The sequence below is a fragment of the Trachinotus anak genome, unplaced genomic scaffold, assembly GCF_046630095.1.
Source record: "Trachinotus anak isolate AG129_WGS33_773 ecotype Australia unplaced genomic scaffold, CSIRO_AGI_Tana_v1 ptg000001l, whole genome shotgun sequence".
NCBI lineage: Eukaryota > Metazoa > Chordata > Actinopteri > Carangiformes > Carangidae > Trachinotus > Trachinotus anak.
This window is the reverse complement of record NW_027273852.1, coordinates 7,916,185-7,939,263: the sequence shown is the minus strand read 5'-3', so window position 1 is coordinate 7,939,263 and position 23,079 is coordinate 7,916,185. Positions and strand designations below refer to the sequence as shown.

The 23,079-nt window shown below is 40.6% G+C and overlaps 1 protein-coding gene across 3 annotated transcripts in view; it reads right to left on the bottom strand.

The window, feature by feature from the left end:
• The window catches only part of tanc1b (tetratricopeptide repeat, ankyrin repeat and coiled-coil containing 1b), a 95,718-nt gene that overhangs the window by 51,624 nt on the left and 21,015 nt on the right, over nucleotides 1–23,079 (bottom strand). For 2 of the 3 annotated variants that reach the window (XM_071473074.1, XM_071473152.1), the window contains 2 exons: nucleotides 14,481–14,678; nucleotides 4,184–4,288 (listed from right to left, as the gene is read on the bottom strand). In XM_071473074.1, the coding sequence (XP_071329175.1) occupies nucleotides 4,184–4,288; nucleotides 14,481–14,678 (303 nt within the window). Of the gene's footprint in view, nucleotides 1–4,183; nucleotides 4,289–4,445; nucleotides 4,628–14,480; nucleotides 14,679–23,079 lie in introns of those variants that run through there. The other variant, XM_071473230.1, reaches the window with a different exon arrangement.

Sequence of the window (23,079 nt, the reverse complement as noted above, 5' to 3'; positions counted from 1 at the left end):
AGATGGCATTTCATTAACCATTTGACCAACAGAACTAAAGCTCCCTGATGCTGTGATTCAGCCCTGCAGGGCACAGTGTATGTGCCATAACGATCCTCTGGAGATGAGCAGCACAGATTAATGAAGCTTCATTACTGAGTAAAGAAAAATAAAAATAAACAAAGTTTCATTTCGCCAGCTGTTAATTTAAAACAGGAGATCAACAATAAACCTGATCTGCCTTGGAAAAGAACAGAATTACCACTGTTACAGCCAAAAAGAAATCACAGCTCATTCATCTCTGCTGCCACAAAGTTACTGCTTTCCTTTAGGGGAGACGGTTCATGAATATCATATGTTCTATAAACTGGTAACAATGGGCCGTGATTATACAAATGGGCTTGTCTTTATAAATACAGCCAGTTTATAAAGAATGACCCACTGAGTTCATTCTTCAATGGGAAAAAAAATATCTTACTAACATCCCTCAGTCTCCATTTCTCAAAGCAGTATCATACAAAGACAATATGAATAATTTGGCATTATCTTTTATCATCATCATCATCTTATGAATGGCCAATTCAAAGTGTGTGAAAGGAGGACACTGTAGTTTCCTACATTTGCATTCCTTACATGAAGTCTGTCAAGACCCCAGCTGTGGCTGTGAGATTGTGAATCAGATTACTTCTCTGTGATTAGACGTTTTCCAGTTCACACACAGCCACATACAGTACGCACGCTTAGGGACAACATGAGGTGGTGTCTGGTAAGTCCTGTATGCTGCCATGGCTGACCCCATACTGTGCCAAAACAAAATGAGCAAAAAGGATGACATAGCCTCCAAAAAGTTGTTAATAAATGAGTAATGGACATTATACAGGAACTGAAAATGAATGATCAGGTTACTATTCAAGATGTGAAAGTAATAACACAGGCAGATTTTAAGTGGGGCAAATTTACTGAATACTTAACAATTTAAGCTTGTTTCAGCACTGACAAGATAACATGAATAAACACAAGCTCAGTGTTTGGGGCCCAGGTCTCACTGGACTAGTAACAGGTGGGGGGTGAAGAAGAGAGACATAATTGTGGGAGAGGACAGGACCTGAGGTTCAGCTTTGATTGACAGAAACAGATCCCTGAGACCACAGCTGAAACAATTTTGACAGAGAGAAGACTTCTGACTACTTGTTGCAAACACACTTGTGCAGGCAAAGACATACATGCATAAACAAACATTAATGTGCTTGTGGGCACACAGACAAAATAGAAATACACACTGCATTCACACACAAGAAACTCTATCCCTCCTCAAAGACAGAGCTATGAGAGATGACTCTACAGTAGGTCAAACACATATTTCCTTTCTTAGCTTACAGCCATTCCTGGTTGTCCACAACACAGAGCACTGGAACACTGACAGTCCAACCCCAAAGACGAACAAATGAATACATTCATAGTCCACATGCAGGCTTTAATCATATACAAGGATGGCCAAATGAAACACAGACAAAAATGACACTGCATTAAAACAAAATTAAAAATGACATTCATTCAGTTACAGTCAAGGTTTGTCCCTTGACTATAGATGAGAAGAAGGTTTTTGAACGTTCAAGACAGGCATCGCTCTGAGACTCCCACAATAAAAAGCCCCTTTTCGGTTCCAAGAAACTGACTTGATTTGTGGCCTAAATGTCGCGCATTTCTCATACTGCAAAACTTCCACTGGATTTTCTGACTCAGATTCTTCCGGCACTGTATCAACATTCCACGCTGACGCTGACCTTGTTACAAAAGCTGCAATGTCAAACAACCATCTTGTCCTGTCTCAGCAGTTAGCAAAAGAAGCAAGCATTGTTTACTCTCTCTGATGTAGGCGACAACACAGGGTGAAAGATGCTCTCTTTATCGACAAAAGAATACTGGATACGTGCAATGTGCAACGCACATTAATACTAAATTAACCAAGCTGATGTTAACAGGGCTCCACCAAACACTTCAGCTATATCAAATCAGATATGTGTGAATTTGCTGCTATGAGAGTGAAAAAGGAGAGGCATAACGTGTAGTTGTGCTCAAAAGCTGTGCCTGGGGCTCATTTTACTACCGCTGGGCTATTACAATTAGCTATCATTAGTCTAGAATTTATGCAGCGCCTAATTGTACGTAATGAGTTGAGTAAGTCAGCTCATTCTAAATTCTTAGCAGTAAACCTCGTGTACCTGCTAACTATGGCTCTGAGAAGAGCATAGAGGTAGAAAGTTTCTCCCGGCTTATCTGCCCACATTAACTAAGTAACTGTACACGGCAAACATATACAAGTCACTCCCAGTGACTAGAATCAGACTAAAATGTTTTCAAATTCTGGTGCTTATCTCAACATGTATTAGCCATAAAAATGCCCTTAACTGGGCTGTATACTAGTGTTGGAGAGATGCACTGTCATTTCTTTTTCATCATAAACTGACCAGATCTGTAACTGTCCTCTGCAGCATCAGGGCAAGACCAAAAGAATAACATAATGCAAAATTCAATTTATAATTTAAGCTCAATTTGTATGGACTTCCTGTGTTTGAGACTGACGTAGTTGGGTGATTCTCTACATTTTGTGGTAGCAGACACGTACTGTACTTGTGAGATACCTCGGTTTGTTGTATCGCCTGCAGAGTAAATTTAGCCTCGACAGAAATTAGAGAAGTGGTCACACTAAGAACACAAGGTTAAAACAACCACAACTACAGCTCTTCTGTAAACACAAGTTGTTTTTGTTTTGTTTGGGTTTTTTTTTTTTTACATTATGTACACTCACATTAAGGATTGTTTTTCTTTACTGTGGAGAGGGAGGTGGGAAAGCTCAAGAAATATTTTTTCTAAGACAGCACTGGCACATGAAGGTGGATGTTATGCACATGTGCTTCAAGGCAGATCTCAGATCTGCAGATGGGGGCAACACATGGGGAATACTAGAGAGGTGTTGAGGTATGATGAGAACAGTGAAAGGAGTGTTGTTAGTGCAACCTGCAGTAGATTTGCATTTATACTGAAAGACACTGAGCCTATTACATACCCAACTGCACAGATTCTCCACATATGAAAATGCAAACCGAGTGTCTCAAAAGTTTTTTTTTCTGAGAGCACAGCTCATAAAATGAGTACAGTGCCAGTGCCAGTACACCAGCTGTCAAGAGATAACACTTATCTGGCGTCCGCTATCTGCCAGTAGCCCGCTCTGAGCCGAAACTCTACTCTGTGCCAGCTGAATGTCAGACACACCCTCGTGCCTTGGTATGTACCATGAACAGTGACTGGGTTCTGCTGGGTTACTACTGTCTGCATATGTGAGCCATGGACAATCAGGGGGCTCTCTCTCTCTCTCTCTCTCTCTCTCTCTCTCTCTCTCTCTCTCTCTCTCTCTCTCTCTCTCTCTCTCTCTCTCTCTCTCTCTCTCTCTCTCTCTCTCTCTCTCTCTCTCTCTCTCTCTCTCTCTCTCTCTCTCTCTCTCTCTCTCTCTCTCTCTCTCTCTCTCTCTCTCTCTCTCTCTGTTGCCTTTTGCTAAAGATAACGCATCCTACAACTCTACTTAAGCCTTTGGCAGGAATTTGAGCCATCCTGCTCTGCTGGGAAATCAAAACATAGCACTTAGTGGAGCATTACCCAAACACACAAACACACAACATGGGAGAGAGGAGACAGCAAAAACACTAGAGGCACACCTCACAGAGACGTGGAAACACAAGAACCCACATATACATGCAAAGTTACTGCAGGTCTTGTCCTCATTACATTCCCGTGAAATAAATCCAGTGTTTCGATCCAACAATGTGTCTCCACACAGTGGAAAACTGACTCTTCTGTAATCTAAACACACATTTTAAAATAAACATGACAGTATTGTTTGTGTAAGGGGCAAGGAACGCTGCTAAAATGCAGTGGTACTCACATGGACCACTCATGCCGTAATGAATGCTTCCTTTAAATTAAAGAGACCTATCCATGGTTTAAATTCTCTTAACACACACAGCACAACACGCAGCCATGAAGACAGATTATATTTGAAGACAAAGTTGTGGACTCCAGCTGACAACATGTACCTTTTTTCATTCTTAAGGCAGTTTTTCATTCTAACTTCTACCTCTAACTTCCAATGTCTACTGAAAAAAATAAAATCAGACAAACATAAAAATGGAGTAAAAGTTAAACTCACCATTGTGTGAGGACTCCTTGTTATCGGGCACCTTCCTCAGCGCTGACACGATGGCATCAGAAGGAACGCGAGGACTCTCCACATATTTGGGTTTCCTGCTTGGACCTGCCAGCACCAACCGAAGATGCAGGGAGAATAAGAGACAGAGAGAGGGAGAGAGAGAGGAGGGAGAGAGAGAGAGAGAGAGAGAGAGAGAGTGAGTGAGTATCACACAGATAGGCAGAGAGGAAAAGAAATGCAAAAGACGAGAGAATTAGAGGACCAGAGAGCAAGAGTCAGAGTTCTCGCTGGATTAACGTGTTCCAGATGGGACTAGAGATGAGAGGCGGTGGTGTCTTAGTTGGACAGGCTTGGCTGCACTCCGTAGCTCACATAAAACTCACACACACACACACACACACACACACACACATAAAAAACACACACTTTCTCAGACAGCTCCCTGCACTGAAAGCAGCTCTGGTCTGTCTGACAACCCAGAACATTGTCTGTATGGCTGCAGACTCCCAGTAAAACACTGCTAGCCAGCTCTGGGAATGTAAACTACAGCCGGAAACCACAACAATTAGCCTCTTAGTGAACTTTAAAAACGAGAGCTCTAACACACACACGCACTGCTGGGGATCGGCAAAACAGACAAACAAAGTGAGTTTTTCTGCATGTTGATCTGTGAGCGGTCCCTAGAAATTATAACCCCTTCCTGCTGCAAGGGTACACACAGGATGGGTAGATTAAGGTCTTGGTGTCCTGGTGCAAGTCAGATGATGTATCTGGGACAGTGTTACACTCCTCTGAAGACTGTCTTTGTCTTTAGTGAGGAGCTGAGGTTAGCTGGCTGCTCTGTTCCCTCTGCTCACACCATGACAGAATTAGAAAATCCCACAGCTCTACACAAAATGCTTGCTTATTGCGCCGAACTTTACAATAAATCACTGAAAGTCACCCACTAGATACACTGCTACTTTTGCATAATTTCCATGTTTCTGTGTGCAACAAGATTTACCCTTGTTGTCTACAACATATCCTGTAATAACTGCTTTAATCTGCCCTGAAGAGACAAAAAATAAAGTTGTTTATTTGAGTGATGGCAAAGGCCTACTAATTTTTCCTAAGAGTGGCAATATAATTGTTTATACACACAGGAGATCCAGCAAAGACACTAGACTAAATACTAAGCCATGAAACAAACATCTCCCAAGCAAGTAGATGTGCATATAAGTCCTCTACTTCAACCCACATTTTGCTGTGTAAAAAGGAAATACATTCCAGAGTCCACATTCAAGAGCAGTGCTAAAGATGCAGAAAATAATGTGAAAATAGGTGACTGTATTTAGATCCATAAATCCATAGAGAATGGCAACAGCATGACTCCCCTGGCAACACTCCTCCAAGCTACTCCAGCTTTGACCTACTGTAACCCAATCCAAACCTCCTCCTCCAGACTCCTGTTATCAGATGACTGTATGTGTAACCCCAGTCATAACATAAAGATTGGTTGGGAGAGCAGAGATAGCCATTTCCTATTACCACATCCAATACCAGTCACTCCCACCTCAAACAAAAAAATGTCCTCCGAATCAGATTGTACAATTTCTTAAACCACAGCTGCGATTTCAGTCACAGATAATAATCCTGGGGGTGTGGGTTACTAAGGGGTGGGGAGTTACAGCAGCAGCCATGTGAGAGGAAATGATCTGGAGGTGACACTGCACTAAACCAAGCATGAGAGTCAATGTCAGCTTGATGCACAGTGCCATCTATGGATATGCAACTTGAAATGCACAGTGAGGAACTGTGATTTTCATACCTGAAAAGAGCTTCTGCCTCTTCAAACATTGTGTTCTCTTGCTTATTAGCAGACGTCAAGACATAAACTCAAACTCAAAACACTCCCAAAGCTAATGTATCTGTCAGAGGAGCTGGAAGAAGTAGTGTAGTATGTTGTCATTATAGTGTTGTTCAGAACTACTATAATAATTTCCAGCAAATTCGAGATGTTACAGACTGTTTCATTTGTGTGGATAGACGTGTCTAAAAGTAAAGGGGACTGATCCAGTGAAGCATCTACAAAAGCAATCCAAGTCAGCCTGTTGTTTGGCAGACAAAGCCAAAAGGTCTGTCGTGAAAACCTCCATTCATCTGAGAACGGTCAGGCACAACCTATTACCCAGGAGTCACACGGCTCCAATTAAAGGGGGACTAAGAGAGACAGAGAGGGCTGTGTGTGAGACACACTTAGTTCAGGTAAATATCTTGGACCAAAAGCGAACAGCCTAATATGTTCCATTGACTGTATTTCATCTAAAAACAACAGCGGGCATAGTTTGAGTAATCTAAACCATATGCTTAAGTTCAGATTCAGTTTACACAAAGTGCCATGAGGAACACAGGTTCCACACATGAAATAACAAACATGTGGCTGGCTATCAGGGGTAATTCCAGGTCACATCTAAAGGTTGATAACACAGGGATGAGGCAAAAGATCTTTCAGCGGGGCTCTGATGTCTGAGCATCAGACAAAGCACAGCGGAGTTTCTCTTCCATTCAAAATCTCATCTCAAGATTTAACAGGGTGCCATTACCGCTGAGCCCTTCGAAATGGAGGCACTGACGAATAAGCAATTGAAGTCTATAACAAGCATGAAAAGGTCGCAGACATGCAAGTGTCAGTTATATGACCCTTGAAGGACGACGACAGAGAGGCAGAAATGAGATGTGCTATCATTCTCATCACACCTTGGATCTATTCACATGCTCATTAATTAGCACACAATTAACAATAATTCAGTAGGACAATCATCAATTTCTAAATAACATAAAGAACCATGGAGGGAAATGACGATGATAGAGAAGGGTGTGAGGATTTTACATCCTATCTCAAAGCTAGATCTAACAAATTAAAATGCATGAAATCTCAGTGTTCTGATCATACCCCATGCAGAGAGGACAAATGAGAAATATTTCATTCTGATGTCCTCCAAAAAAAAAAAAAAAAAAGGCAACCAAGAGCTCATTGGAGCAAGAAAAAGCCATCAGACTGATAAGTCAAAGTACAATGAGCTTGAAAAGGGAGAGAGAAAGAGACTGGCATCGTGGGCACTAGCTTTTGGGTGGCAACACCTAAAAAATAACAGAAAACAATGACGTTCATATAGAGCAGGATGATATCATTTTTTATCAATATAGAATCTGATTATTGTTTTCAATTTATGTTTAATATGCATGTATTTTGTTGTATTTGTATTCCTACTCATAATTATAGTTACTGTTCAAGGTTACTATCCAGTTGTATAATATCCTGCCTCAATACATCATGTTGTAAAAATATGATAGATGTGTATGTAAAAGAAAAATATCATCTGACAGATTGTTAATGGATTGTTTTACTCTAAATATGTCTCATCATCCTCTAATGCCCTGTATCAGTTAATTTGCAGTCTCTATTGTCTCAACAGTTTCCTTTTGGTTGGGGTTAGAACTTGAAAAATCTTACCTTGATCTTAAGGTCTCTCACTGCATCCTTGTTTCTGTCAACTAAAGTTTATCTCTAACCCCTCTATCCCATTTGCACTGCTCCAACTCTCCAATCCCTTTAACAAAAAGGGTTATTTGTAACTGCAGCACAGTGAATTTCTAAGACGAGATCCTAAAACAATAGCTTGCAGCAGAAATGTCTCTGTGAGTACACATTAAACAGTACCTGCTCACTCACTATATTACTGGAGTCGAAAACATCAGCTGCTCACCTTCAGTGTACATATGCAATATATGTGTAAATATGTATCCAAGTAAATACACGTTAAATAAATGGCAAGAAAAGCCAGCAAACAGAGAGTGAGGGGGGAGGTGGGTTAACCAAGAAAAACAGAGGAAAAAAAAAAAAGCATCTCTGGGGGAAAGCAGCCGGACGAGCTCTGACTGCAGAGGACTCTTTACTCACTGGTATTCACCGTAGGACTCAGGAAGCCATGACCAGCGAGCTATCAATCAGCAGGCACGTGCACGCAGGCGCACGCATACACATGCCAAACAGTCAAATACCTACGGCCGACAACTTGTTATGTCCAGTAAATTCAAGTGAAAGAGAGGATTGTTCATGGTTACGAAGTGATCAAGGAGTTTTCCCAGCATTCTTCAAGATGGACTCTGACACTCTTCACATTTCAGCTTATCAATGAGACAGTGTGTCCTCTTTGTGCAGCAAAGGGGAATGAAAGCCGTCTCACAACAGCCCTCTTTATGTTCTGAAATGTCATTCTTCAACTCAAATGTGAAAAATAATATATTCTGGGCAAAAAAAAAAAAAAAAAAGAAAGAAAGATGAGATTGGTATTCTTCGTACTGCATGACAAACCAGCGTTATTTAGTGAATCTCAAATGGTCTTATTAATCGCTTTTAATCCTTTCACCGTTACAGTTGCAAAATAGTTGAGAAAGATTACAACCATGGTTCATTACATAATGTGTGAATGCTAATTTATGATTTATACCCTGTTCACAGCTTGACATATTACCATTATCCTCTCTGGTTAATGCAACCTCTGCACTGTATCACATTGAGAGACTGGTAATCTCTTTTTTTTTGTTTAATAGTCATGACTAATCTCACTCATAGCTCAGGCAATGTAAGCAAGCCAACATTTTTTATTTCCTTTAAGCATTTACAAATTAATATGATACACCATTATATTATATGAGCATCATGACACTGACTGACTTAAGAAATGTTACACTTTATTCAGTATTGTCTTTGAGGGAGTAGGTGAGCTGAGACCCCACTGCAGATGAAAATGGGGGGCTGCACGTGGTAATGAGGCAAAGCTAGAGTGTAGTGAAGTGCAGTGAAGTGGAGAACTGGATAGTACTTTTCACTGGGTGCCCATCAGAGGAACCTTTCAAAGAGTTCGCACAGCATCACAAGGTCTTTTACAGCTCAGCTCTCAGAAAGGCATCAATATTCCCTCAGGGCTGTCTGGTTGCTGTCAGTGCCCCAGAGGTGACTTCAGGAGAGCTCACCTCAAAGGGGCTACAACTGCCTTTGAAGAGAGCTTCTATCCTCCTGACAGAATTATAAAATAAACTGCACTCATCTGGCAAAGTAGAAGAAGATGAAGAATGTTAGTGGATGAACAGTGTGCTCACGTTTCCTCTGACGTTATTTGTCTTTAAACTGATTATGAAAAACGAGCTACAGTAATTGTCCCATGACATACATTTCTGTTAGCAGAGGTGGTTGCAGTTAAAGCAAGCAGTGACTGCTCTGTAAGTGTGAGGCTTAATGAAAAAACATATCCCTGAATAAATCCTCACGTGTTTCACCAAATGACTTTCTGTGCTGTTTTGTGCAGTCGTGTAAGTATCCTCCAAAGCTATCAGTTTCCTCTGCTATAACATTTTACTAAATGGCTGCAGTGCTTAATGACCACAACAAAAACACACTGAAAAGGCTGTACAGTGGTTTCAACACCTAACAACCATTCATGTATGGCATTCAATATGCTTAGAGTGAATGCGGAGTCGCTGCCACCAAGCAGAAATAAAGAGGAGATAAGCAGCAAAGAGGTCAGAGCATCAGGCCACTGTCAGGGAATATCTTCACCTGATTGGCTTAAACAGACACACACACACAGCTAGATCTGGCAAGCAAAAAGGCTGTGGTGTCCTTGGAAGTTGCAGGTTGCCAAGTGTCCAAACACAACAAGGTTTCAGCCGATTAAAGAGCATCAGTAGTGTCACCACCCAGCCGGGATGACAGAAAAATAAAAAGTTCTTGAAGTCTTTCCTGATCCTCTGATAGAGAGATCATGACAGACTGGTGTGCTGTGCTCTCTGGTGGTGATTTGAAGACCTGCTAGGCAGATCGATAAGTGAATCAGCCTCTGAACCACTGAAAGCTGAAGCTCCCATCAAAGCAAAAGTCACATTAACTTGTTTCAACAGCCTAGCAGAGACCGCTTCCCCTGTGGCTTCACTGCATATAGTATATACCAATTAAAATGATCCCTTTCAGGCTGGTACAGAGGCAAAGCATGGAGCTCATTGTTTTGTCATATGACTTCTTAGAGGTCACACATCTACTGTACATTCAGTGGCAACATTAGTATCACCTCTACATCTACCATCCTCCAACATCTTTGTGGAAATTCTGCAACTGTGTATCTGCAAGCTGGTGCAGGGCTTATATTTCAGGGATGCAGTGTGGTTGCACATAAGTGTATAATGAAGGAGAGGTGGGCTTGTTTAAATTGCATCATCAAGAATAGTGTTAAACTAATCATATTTATATACTTGCACTCACTTAGTAGTGAAACCTTAAAGTCAACATATGTTTTAACCCCACAACAGCACAGTAACTTACTGCAGCCAGTGGAGGTCACTGTGGAGATACCCAGGAGACTGTGGGACCATTAAGTTCAATCAGTTCTAATGGCTTAAAGAGAGATGAAAACCACATTTACTGTGTCATCAACTTTATTCTTCCCACTTTGGATTGAGGGCCCTCGAGTTTTTCAATTCTTGATCTTTGACCTGCACTAGTTTGGAGCAAGATGGGTCCATTCAGGCAACATTCTTGCAGTAAATGTCCCTCCCTGGGCCTTTTTGAGGGCCTGTAAACTATTAGGACTGTAAAGACTAGGTGCTGTTCAACACATGTCAGGGTGCTGTGTTTCATGGTTAAGCTCTGGGTTTAGCTGATCAAAGCTGTGGCAGTCAACACCACCAGGACTTTGTGGCTCAGGCATCCGTCACACTCCTAATTAACTCAATGTTGCTCTGTTGTCCCCTGTGAAGTTTTTCATGAAAAGAACAACCACTAAGTTGGGGCCCTCAAAACTGCGATAGATTAGTCAATGTGTCAGGAAATGAAGCCAAGCCACAAAATGCTTTCTGAATTTGTGAAACCACTTCCCCTCCAAGACATCAGTGATGGCTGGATGGGAAGGACAACAAATGGATGTGTGAAAAGAATGCACCAATGGATGGAATTGTGAATATAAATAAAAGATTGTAGTTTGACTTGAGTAAATTATTAAACTAGTTTATGTAGAAGCTTTTAGGAAATGTTCCTAAGAATATTGCTAAATTTGACTTAGGAGTCAGAAAATTCCTTATATACATTATAGAAATGAGCTTAGTGTAAATTTCATTAAAATGTAGACATAATTCTCAAGCTCTGTATGCAATGGCACCAGTGCTATAAAATAAGGACTATGATATGTTTACCCCATAAGGATCCCTGAAGCACTACATCAGCTACTTGAACTAATCACCACCATCCCTAACCAGTGAAAACCATGTTTCTCCAAATTAAGTCATTTTGAATTTTGAGGTAAGACTGAATAATTAAGTGTTTCTTTATAGCTTAATAAAATTCTATTTACTTTTTTAAATAATAAACCATTTAAAAAAACAACCTGTACATTTTTTATTTGAACATATTTATTTGTACAAGCAATGTCGTTCTCATTATCTTGATATCACAGGTTATTGTTTCTGCACTGATGTTGTTATTCATGTTGTTGTCATTGTTTAATGTGTACAGTTGGTTTTTTCTTGCACTGGTTGTGTTTTTAATGCCATTGCCTTTATAATGTTTAGAATCATTTTAGTCCACTACTCCGTGCCTTTTATTTTGCCCTCTGTGGACAAATAAAATGTTTCTTCAATCTTGAATCTTCTTGAATTGAATTATCTGGAAAGCGCAAAGCTAAAACCATGTCTGTTTTTCTTAGCTCATAGAATATAATAAGTGGTTTTAACGAGACAGCAACATGCAAGAAGCTTATATGATGAGGGTGGTCTGACAGGGCAGCCCATTGGTAAGAAAAACTGATCAACAATAATAAGAAAAAATTGTCACACATACCATAGATACACAACATAAATAATATCAGATGTACTATTTGCAATATTATTCATGAAAATTAAAGTTGTTGTACTTTCTATTATATATATATATATATATATATAATAGAAAGTACTATATATATATATATATATATATATATATATATATATATATATATATATATATTCATGAGGAATCGCTTGTAGAAGTGTTTCTAATAGGGTAGGTCCTGCGTCTTTCATTGACTCCCATGTAGCAAACATTTCCAAAACATTTTTCCTGTGTTGGAAAGGTCATGGTCTCCACATCTGTGTGCATGATGCAACCGTCTGCTGGCTGAGTAAGAACACCTTTCAGAGTGCCTTACTTAGGAGCAGAGATCAAATAATAGCTCTTAAAAATTAGCACACATGTATTCTTTATCCTAGAATACGAATGAACTTGCATTTTAATTATACTGGCATACTTAAAAACACAAGTGTTGGTACTGGCCCAGGTTTAATAGGACCAGTCGGCACGGCTGAGCTATCAAGACATCCATGTGCGCTTTATTCCATCATGGATGATTGTGTTGAAATTGTACCAAAAACTCCAGCTGTCTCTCTAAAAAAGAAATCAAGGTGAAAGAAAATGAACTACTCACTGATAATTTGATTTATAACAGTACATCTCCATAACTGTAATAAGTTACAGGGTCGACTCAATTCTCTCTATTTTTTGGTAGAGGTTAACCCTGCTCATTTCAAGAAGAAATGAGTCTTAAATTGGGTATAACACGATGTCGCCTCATTGGCTCAGCAAGATTGAGAGAGAGAAAATGCAGCAAGACCCATGTTGTTTTCGTCGCAGAGCTGAGACATTTCCTGCAGTATGGCTTTATTAACTGGAGGTGTGAACTCTCCCCCTGCGGGTTTTCACAGTTACCTGTGAGGACAGTGGAACAGAGCTTCCAGACCCTCCCCCAACCCTCACTCCCTGGTTGTCCTCCATAGCATCCTATCTTGTCAGTCCAATTTTTCCCCGTTTTTCCATGCCTCAGAGCACGCCACGAGGGAATATACCTTTAATGAGTGTTTCCCTTCCCCTGTCCCCAGGGCCCTTTTCACCTTCACAAACCCAGCCTCCTCTCTCTCTTCATCTCCCTCTCTGCCTGTAAATGTACATTTCATCAGCACCCTCTCTGACAGATTTAAAACAGTCATCCCAAATCCTGTATCACCTGAGGTAGTTAAATAGGTTTGTTTTAACTTGAGTGGGGGCTGAACAAGTGAAACTCTACTTAGCTATTATAAACTGTATTTGTCTTTTTCATAAGCAAGAGAGTAAGCATACTTGCAATTATGTGTCTGGTTTCCACTGAACATTTGCATATTGCACTGCATTACAATTTCAGGCCTGCGATTCAAATATTAAGTTTTGAATTACATGATGAGAATTGTGGAAAAGGTGCATAAAAATCAGGTTTGAGAAGGAAAACACTGAAGCAAACACAATATCTCCATCCTGACCTGTAGCTAGAATTAGAGCACAGCTTTCCATATTAGAAACCTCATAAAAAAGCTTATATGTAGTGAAACAGAACTTGAACCTAAATCTTAAATGCAGAGTTAAATGAAGATTTCTTACAAGAGTTGTGAACTTGAACAAGTTTGCATAGGGATCATACCGTACCATCCCCCTCCCATCAACTCATCTTTACACTAAACAGATCAAAGCTGCAACCACTCTAAACAAAGGCTAGATAGCCCACAGATGAGTGCCACATGTGAGTGGGGCCACATTGACCACTTAAAGGATTTCTCTCCTCTTTGCCAAGTCTCCAGAATACAAAGACTCAGGTTGAAACAAGTTCAGCTACAAAGGTATCCCCTGCTTTGAAGCGCTCTACAGCTGCTGACAGGCTTGTTCTCAACACAGTGGACAGAGCGAGCCAGGGGGGATTTACAATTAGATCCAGTGTAAACACTCACCCATTACGAACCAGTTAAGAGTAAACACAAAGTGCAGTTGTGGAGACCTACACTTCGACACTAGGTGATCAAATACGGGGATGAAGTGACAAAAACAAATCTCTGTAAGCAGACTAAGCTCACACTCTAACTGGTTGGATCCAGAATGGTCCAGCTGCCATTATTACTTTATCCTCCTGTCTTCCCTACATCTTTTATTTTTTCCATTGTAACAATTACTCAGAATAGTTTGACATGCTTCAGAGGCGACTAAGTTAAAAGCTGCAGCAGCAGTGTTTGAAGGCTGAGAGGAACTGTCATTCCTGGAGCGATGGCAGATGTTCAACAATCGTATATAAGTACCTGAAGACAGACAGGAGTGATCACTTTTTGCAGCTAACTCATAAAGACAAATGAAGCTCATGTTTTGACACTGAAATAGTGTATGAAAGTATGCAAATAACTCAAACACATGTAGCACATTGATCTGGAGTTGTACCTGGTGATCTCTTGCTGGGGCGTAACGGCATCATGTAGGACTGTCGTGGCAGGAGAGGTGATGAGGGGAGAGACATGGACACTCCCTTGGCAAGACTTAGCCTGAAAACATCATCCTGTACATTAGGGTGGCTGCTGCCAAGCCCCTGCTTTCCATCATGTGGGATTCTCCTTTGGGCACTGTGACTGTGAACATCACCTGTTGATGAGGAGAATCACAAGGTTGTTACAGATGGTACAAATAGCTTTGGTATTACCTCATGTATTGATGTCAGGAACATAGACAGAGTGCTTAAACTGCTACCTATTTCATTAAGCACTGACCTTCAGCAGCACAAAAACACACACTTATGTAGGCTATGTTTTCATATAGAGCAGAGTTTTGAGGGCTGAAGAAAGTGGAGCTTTTTGTACGTTTAAACCTGTTTAGACCAAAATGCTATTTGAGGACAAAGTTGTTCAAACTCTGAGAATTGTTTAACAAAGCAATAATGTATGTTATGTGAATGTGGTGCACATTAATCAGCACTGAGTGCACAATACTGAATATGAAGAACTCTTAGGGCTCTGCACAGTTAACTTAACAAGCAGCTATGTATGAAAAAGTAGTTGTATAATCAGCTGGGGTTTTTTTTTTTGCATTTTCCTGTTTATTTCTTAGTTAATATCATGTCTTATGGTGACTACAGTGTTGCCATAGTCACCCAAGTGATTTTTATATTCCCTGTGTGACTCAGGGACTTGAAATTAACAGATGCCAAATATCATCTCAGATCATTCTCTGTATCCCGTAATGAATTTGTCCCATGTGACTTGGCTGACTGCAGTATGTTTACAGGAGTTAAAATTCCTTTCTGATAGGCATCCTATCAGAAATGTTTCTGACCACCCACATGTTGCAGACTGGTATGCTGTCAAGATTGGCTTTAAGGTTGCAAACAGGGAATATGCAGACTCAGGATGCAAGTATGTGTGAATGAATAACTGCAACAATCTGGGGATGTCAAGAACAAATTTGTTGGCATTCATGAAATCAGCCAAACATTACAGACTGTTGTGCCAGAAAAGAATGCCACAGATAAGTCTCTTAATAGGTTGCTGTGGACACAACAAGGACAAACTGGTAGGAGTGGGAAAAAGCAGAAAAGACCTGCATCCAGGAAAACATAGAGCTACATAATATGTATTTAAACTCGGGGTCATGGACCAGTGAACATTTCTCATGCCACTGGGGCACATGAGAAGGACATCCAGTTAGTCAAGTAAATAAGGCTGTGTCATTGACCACTGAGTTTAAGATAACATGCAAGTTGAATCAAGTGTTTTGTGGAGAAAAAAAACTGTTATCAAACGTGCCATTTACAGGCAGGTCATTTTGAGAAGTGTCATTCACGTTCCTCAAGTCCATAGTCTGTATATAAGATCTAGTCTCTATCCATACCAGTCACCGGTGGAGTGAGACTACTGCAGCAGTTCGGGTTCTATGACCTGAGGCAATATGAAATTTGTCAAACTGGAAGCAGAATCTGGTGATGTAGTTCCAGTAATGAGGCAGACAGAAGTAGTCCATTATAATGAGCAAAAAAGGGACATCAAGCCCAAAGAAAAGGCCACAGTTTCAGTGAGTGAAGTGGTGACTTGATGACAATGTTTTCAACAGTCTTTCCATTAGATATTTTGTCTTTAAAACTGGTTTTAGAACATGAATGGCAAAAAATGTGAGTAGCTATAAAATAAATAAATAAATAAATAAATAAAAAATTCAGTATTCAAAAGTGGCTAAATAAATCTGAACTAAGTCAAATATATTGTAATGAATACTGATCAGCTTGAGAAAGCAAGAGAAAGGGGAGGTAAACCAGCAGCAGTTATATCCAATGCAAACACTCCAGACTGTGTAAATACAGTAATCTCAACACAGAAAAACCTGTTGAGCTGGTCACCACGGTGAACAATACAATCCAGGAGTTCAGAAATGAGAGAAATCTGATGTCTTGTATTGCAAGCCAACAGAGTTTTCTTATGGTGTCACTGTTCTCTACACTGCTATCAAACTCACATCTAGGACTAGATATTCCCTTCCTATTTTTCTCTCTCACCCATGGAGATACAGTGATTTGTTCTTCTCACAGAAATGGTTCCCCACAGTCTCTACACATGACTTAGCACAAGACTTACAAATGACTGTACCTGGCTACTAGTTTGCTCAGTGGTATCCAAGCCCTAGATGGAAAAAACAGGTTTTGCTTTACTGAGAACCAATCCTGCATGGAAAGACCATTCTAGCCATGGAGCCGGCGAACAGCAAAGTACAGTAATCTATTCTGCGGCATCAAAGTTGCCCACTCATCATAGCCACAAATTAAAATGTATGAATTATCAACCTCAAGATAACATGTAGTACCTAACTAATAATACAGACCATACGTCAGCAGACCCAGCTAAATCATAACTGCAGATGTGGCGAACCACAGCAATGACAATTAGCTTTGGTTCTGTTTTCAGGACTGTTCAGCAGATTAGCACTGACGCCTGTCTGCAGAAGGTTTGTACAAATCACTGAGGATTGAGCTACAAGAGGCAAGCTACTATTAGCATCCTGCTCCTCTCCTCAGGGAACTGAGTGTTGTTGGGCTGCTGGACTAATCAGAAACAGAGACCCTTTTTCTCCACGCCTCTGCCTTGCCACAGGGGACACAAAGTGGCCTTGTATTTTAAAGTGTTCCTAAACAAAGAAGAATACCAGAGACAGGAAGCGGAACAGTTACAATGACACCTCTGAATACCCTCAGATGTGGAAAAACCTGTGAATGACCCAAAGGTCACTCAGCCAACGCCAGGACCTGCAGTCACCGTGACCTGAGACGAAAGTTCTCCGTCCACATTGACACTGACACTTTAAAGGATCCTTAGGGAATGTGTGTGTGTTTGATTGTGGGTTAGATATGCAGACATAGAAGATTTAATGCAGAGAGTCTTAGTCAAATTCTCTCTGTTATGAGCATTCAACACAAACCTCATGGCAAGAGTCTACCCTCGCATTTCAAATGCTGATCCTACATCAGTTCCAAGTGTTTCTCCATGGGGTGAGGGTAGGATAGTTATCACTGAATTAATTACTCTGAAACTAACACTGGTATTTTTGGGACACTCTGGTCGAAAACACTTGAATAAAGGCATAAAAATTAATTTAAACAATGCATTCAGAGTGTCTGTACAAAATGAAGATGATATGGTCTTTATGTGTGGAACTGGAAAATTTGGGGATTTAACTGAATTTGATATAGTAGGAAGAAAAAACACTTGATACACTGAAATGTTACCTTTCTGTCTTGTTACACTATTCTTTACCAGTACATGTGACAGCAGCACTTGCTCTCCACTCGTGTGCCACCTGACACAACTTCACCAATAAATCTAAAAATCCATGACAGAATAGATATAACTCGTGATTCGTGGGCATTATAACTGTTGCAGTGAGACACTGAAGCCCCTGTGGAGGGCAAACACTGTTGCACGATGTATCCTTTTACTAAAGGGTACATTGGGTATACTGTGAAAGCTGCCAGCTGACTGTTCACTTGCTGCAGTCGCAGCAGGTCGAGGCTGATATAAGTTTCAGCCATATTGCATGCTAAAGAGATTATGGCAAAGATGTAATTTTGGTAGTTGGTTCTGAAAACAAGAAGCGCCACATAAAAGCTGGTCATCCAAGTGCTGGTGAATTGGCTGCAGCATGTCACGGTGACTGCGATGCCATCTGACCGATACTATATAACGCAGAGGGACACAAGGACAGAAACTCGCCAGTGCTATTTCAGTTACTTTCCTAAACCCTGGTTGGGGCAAGGCCTGCAATTTCAGCCCCTGCTGTGGTCAAGGAAATCAACCCTTTCTAATTATACAGTGCTGCCCCAAGATGATGTAAAAATGATTACAGTGCCTTGCATGCTCTTTCCTCCTCATCAAAGTGAAGGGCCAGAGCCCATGAGGACATGCCCAACCCATAAAACGATTCAATATTATTTCAAGACATTGATTTAGAAAAATAAACATTAAAGTACAAATCAATTATTTGAGCAGGTTAATGTGAGTCAATCTTGAATGCGTATCCCAACCAATGTACCGTCTCACTGTCTCCTACATTTGCAGTAATATCATGAGGATGGAAAATCTAAACTTTGCTCAAAGCTACATAAAAAAGGAAATATAAAACCTCAATTGACTGAATGCTGATGAGGGTATCTTCATTGTTTGAAACTGCACAAAATCATATTTGCATTCTGATTAGAATATATACTGAATACGAGTATTGTACAGCCTTTACTCAAACTACTTGGCAAAGTGACCATTTTTGATTTTAAGTATCCTACTTTTCCCCCGCTAGCTGCTAGACACAACTGTATGCCTTCAAATGTCTATGGGTATAAATCGGGATGGCATCTTTCACCTTTCAAGTAAATCTGTGCAATGGAATGTGATCTGTCACTCCTTGTGAGGGACTGCAAAGGCCCAGTGAAAAGATGCAGACCCTCTCCATTGTCCAGCAGAGGCATGAACCGTCCAATAAAATGATAGAACTGTAAGGTGCACTGTGTGGGTTTCTGCCAGACCACAAAAAACTGGAGTGTATAAAGTAACAGAATGACATTACAATACAGTTCTGCTGTAAAAATGAGTGTGTGTGGCAACCACTGGGCCCAGTGTCAAGTAGTAACTGATAACTGAGACTCCAGTCTGCATTATAGTTCAATAAACTTTACTGCTGAACCATTCAGTTATACAGAGTGACACCACATAAAGTAATAACAAAATGAAGTAAAGTTTCAGTTTCATGTCTCTCCTTACAGAATACTATAAGCACACTTGCTTTAACAGGTCTGTTTGCTGTTCAGTGTCTCTCTCTTTCTCTCTCTCTCTCTCTCTGTTGGGTGGTTAAATGACATTTAATCACTGATAACATTACATTATTTTTCACAACAATCTTGTGACCAAAGATGGACAGTGACCTGCGTTTAACCCAAGTCAAGAGGAGTGGAGGGAAGGAGTGTTAGCTGACGCACACTGACCTATTGACCCACATCAATGCATCCGCCTGAATAGAGGGAGGGGGGTTAGGTTTTTAAGGCTTGCTTAAGTTGGTAATGAGATTAAAACCCATGTATTATATTGACACTGACGTCACTTTAATTTCCAATGAAACACAGCGCCAGCAATAAATACCACTTTGGTGATGCTCATGATGTGTGTTTTATGTTAGGTGTGTTGAGATTCCATTAATGGGAAAGTAGTTTGTAGATTTAAGAGCCAGTGCCAGAGCCATCTTTATGATAAATACAAAGCCAACTATATATAGTAAGTAAGCAATGGTGAGTTGAATATGAATTAGCATAACATAATAATAATAATAATAATAATAATAATAATAGTAATTAAGATCTGACAATCAGATTTTTAAGTGAATGAGGTAACATGCTGTAGGTGTACTTCTGAAGGTACAAAGACCAGACAGTTTCTGGCAACTGATTCACTCACAGTTCAGGCAAACTGCAAAACTACGTAATGGAGCAAAATCTGAAAAATCATGAAATATGCCACAGACAGAACGACTGAATAACTGTTAGTTAGTTTGTCCACTGCCTGTAGTATTCAATCCAAACCACCTCACTTGCCACAAAAAAGTTTACAATGTAAAATATGTTGGCAAAAGTTGGTTATACTAAAAAAGTCTATTAAAAAAATATGACCTATGATACCATTCTATTTTCTTTTCATACGCATATACTGTATATATACACACACACACAAATACTCCATTAGCTTCTCACTAGTTAATTCTATGGTCCACAGCGAGAATGAAGAAACGCTATAATTAATGCAGATTCTTTCAGCCGGCACACAAAGCACGATGACCATAGGACAATCCACCAAAGGGGGAATTCTCCCGCTAGACTGAGTGCCAATGTGGATTCCCTGTGTACTTCCGAGACCAGGGTGACAGTCTCACAAAAGCTGTCATGGTTAACACACAGCAACCCACAGAGAGGAGAGAGAGACGGACAACAAGGAATACAGCGTGGGGGAGGGTCTTTGGTGCAAGTCGTCTATGATGATGAAGGGCAAATTAGATCTAGTATGTTAATAAGATGCAAATCTGTCTGGTTCAGAATTCCCTAAATAACCCAATACAGAAATTACTTGTTAAAGCAAAGCCATACAACCAATTTGGTGAAACACTGTGGAGGCATCCGTCTTTTTCCCATGAGGCCGCTCTCATGTCAGACAAGTTTACTCAGTAGTAGCCATAGGAACGGTCAAAATACTGTATAAAGCAGCCTGACAAAAGACTGTAAAACACAAAAATGATGTAAGTGATGAATAATAAAGCAAACCGACTGTGTAAGCTCTCTTGCAACACATTTTGTTTTCACTTGTCTAACTTCTAACCCGGCTTCATTTCTGGTGCAGAATCAAGTACACAGGCAATAAAAGGCAACCAATGTGACATCTTTTCCTTTCCATTTTCTTTTCTTTCCACTTTTATTTATTGTATGTTAAGTGTATTAGCAGACAGCCCACCCATCCCTCCCCAGGGCATTTATTTTCTACCACAAAATGCCAATTTAGTCTGCAACAATCAAATTCCATTAACTCTTCAACAGCCCAGACCAACTCTCTTACTGGTTTCAAAGGATTACTCATCTATGCCGGTGGCCTCTGAGCAGAGGCAACAACTCTGACAGCATCTTAAGTTTTTGCTTATCAGAAACGGAGACGGTTCCTGCAGCTCTGAAACCCTCAACTCAAATTTATATGCACTTGATAATGAAAAACAAATTAGCTGCTCTATGCAAAGTTAAGATGCTGTGGGCAAGGCAAAATGGTTGAATGTTTTGAATCCAAAACACTTAGACTGTCTCTGTGTGTGTGTGTGTGTGTGTGTGTGTGTGTGTGTGTGTGTGTGTGTCTCTCTCTCTCTCTCTCTGAAGCACTCTCTGCAGTGGCCTGAGCTCTGGAATGCCTTCCCCACTGGCCCCAGGGGAAGAGAGACTGACAGGGAGGGGTATGTGTGTGTCTTGGGGAAGAAGGAATAGAAGAAGAGGAGCAGGAGGAGGTGGAGGGCAGCACTCTGCAGGCACTATGACATTTCCCATTCCTCTTCATAAATTACCAATTTAAGTGGGCAAGGGCCAGAAAGTATCTATATCAAGCTTTATTTCAAGAATCCTTACAGAGACATGGAACTGCCACTTAAGAATCTAATAGAAATAACAAATACTACCAATCTGACAGTCTGCACAGAAAAGAACAGGTGTGCTATGATTGTGAACACATATAATACTAGTGTATGATTGCACATATCTGCTCAGTCGACCTGGAGTCTCGTCCTTGTATATTCCCAGTATATTAAATGATGAGGTCTTACAAAGCTCCTGTGTGTGCGTTCACAGCATGAATAAGTCTCAAGGTCAAATGCAGTTTCCCAGTCAGAAAACCAGACCACAGAAAATGTCCACTGATTTATTTCCTCAGTGTTGAGGGTACTTATATCACCGAACAAGAAGTTAAAATACACTTGACATAATGCAAATGGAAATGAACCAAGTGGCCATGTTGAATTACCAAGAGCCTGACCCGGTTTCGTCAGAGTTTAGGAATAAATTAGGGCAGACCGACTGTTGACAATCCCAACTGGAGAGTTGTTGATATTCATGCTAGTAGTATTGTGTGTGAGGTCCCAGTATGAATGTCTCTCCGGCTCCACAGGCCCCCTCAGTATAAGACTCACTCTGGCAGAGTGGGGCCCACTGTTAAAGGGCAAATATCCCTCTCACCTCCTATTCACTCATAGTCGGAGCTCTTCAGCTGCTTAAAGGGAGTCAACTGTTGTACCTGGTAAGCATTTTTACATTCAATACATGCTTGTGTGTATATGACTAAAGCCTTGTAAAGAAGTGGCACTCAACATTACATTAATGTTGTTCTTGTGGTCTTCCTGGTAGTATCTCTGTCACTGAGTTGATAAATTGTCCTCTAGTGCCTGGGCTGTTGATCAAAGTTGATTTGGAATAAAAAGCACCACTAAATGACCACTTTGTAGAGTTGTTGAGCTGCAGATGCATTAATGCCTCTACAGTAAAACAGTAAAATAAATGTCTCACATGGGTTGTACATGGGGTTAATTACAACAATGTCCTCTACAAGTCATGGAAACAGCTGGTACAGTCTAAGCAAAGGACAGATGGATGACGGATGACCGAGTATAAATGTCCTTACTATGATAAATCATCTTAGCTCTGTGAACACAGCTCTGGGTCTGCTGTGCATCAAGGGAGAGGATTCACAAAGCAGCCAGACGAGAGATGGACACGAGCTTTCAGCTGCCACACATTTTCCGATCTCACTGTCAACCTTTCTCCAGAGTTCCACTTCCAATTTTTTGACTGTCCCACTTCTAATCTTTGGCTTCTATCTGTATAGATATATAAAGCAGCTCTGAGACAAAAGTGGAATTTGTCTCCTGCCACAAGTGCGATATGGTCTGGAGTCCTGGGTTGCCATGGAGATCTGGTGTAACAACAGATTTGGTCTGCCATTAG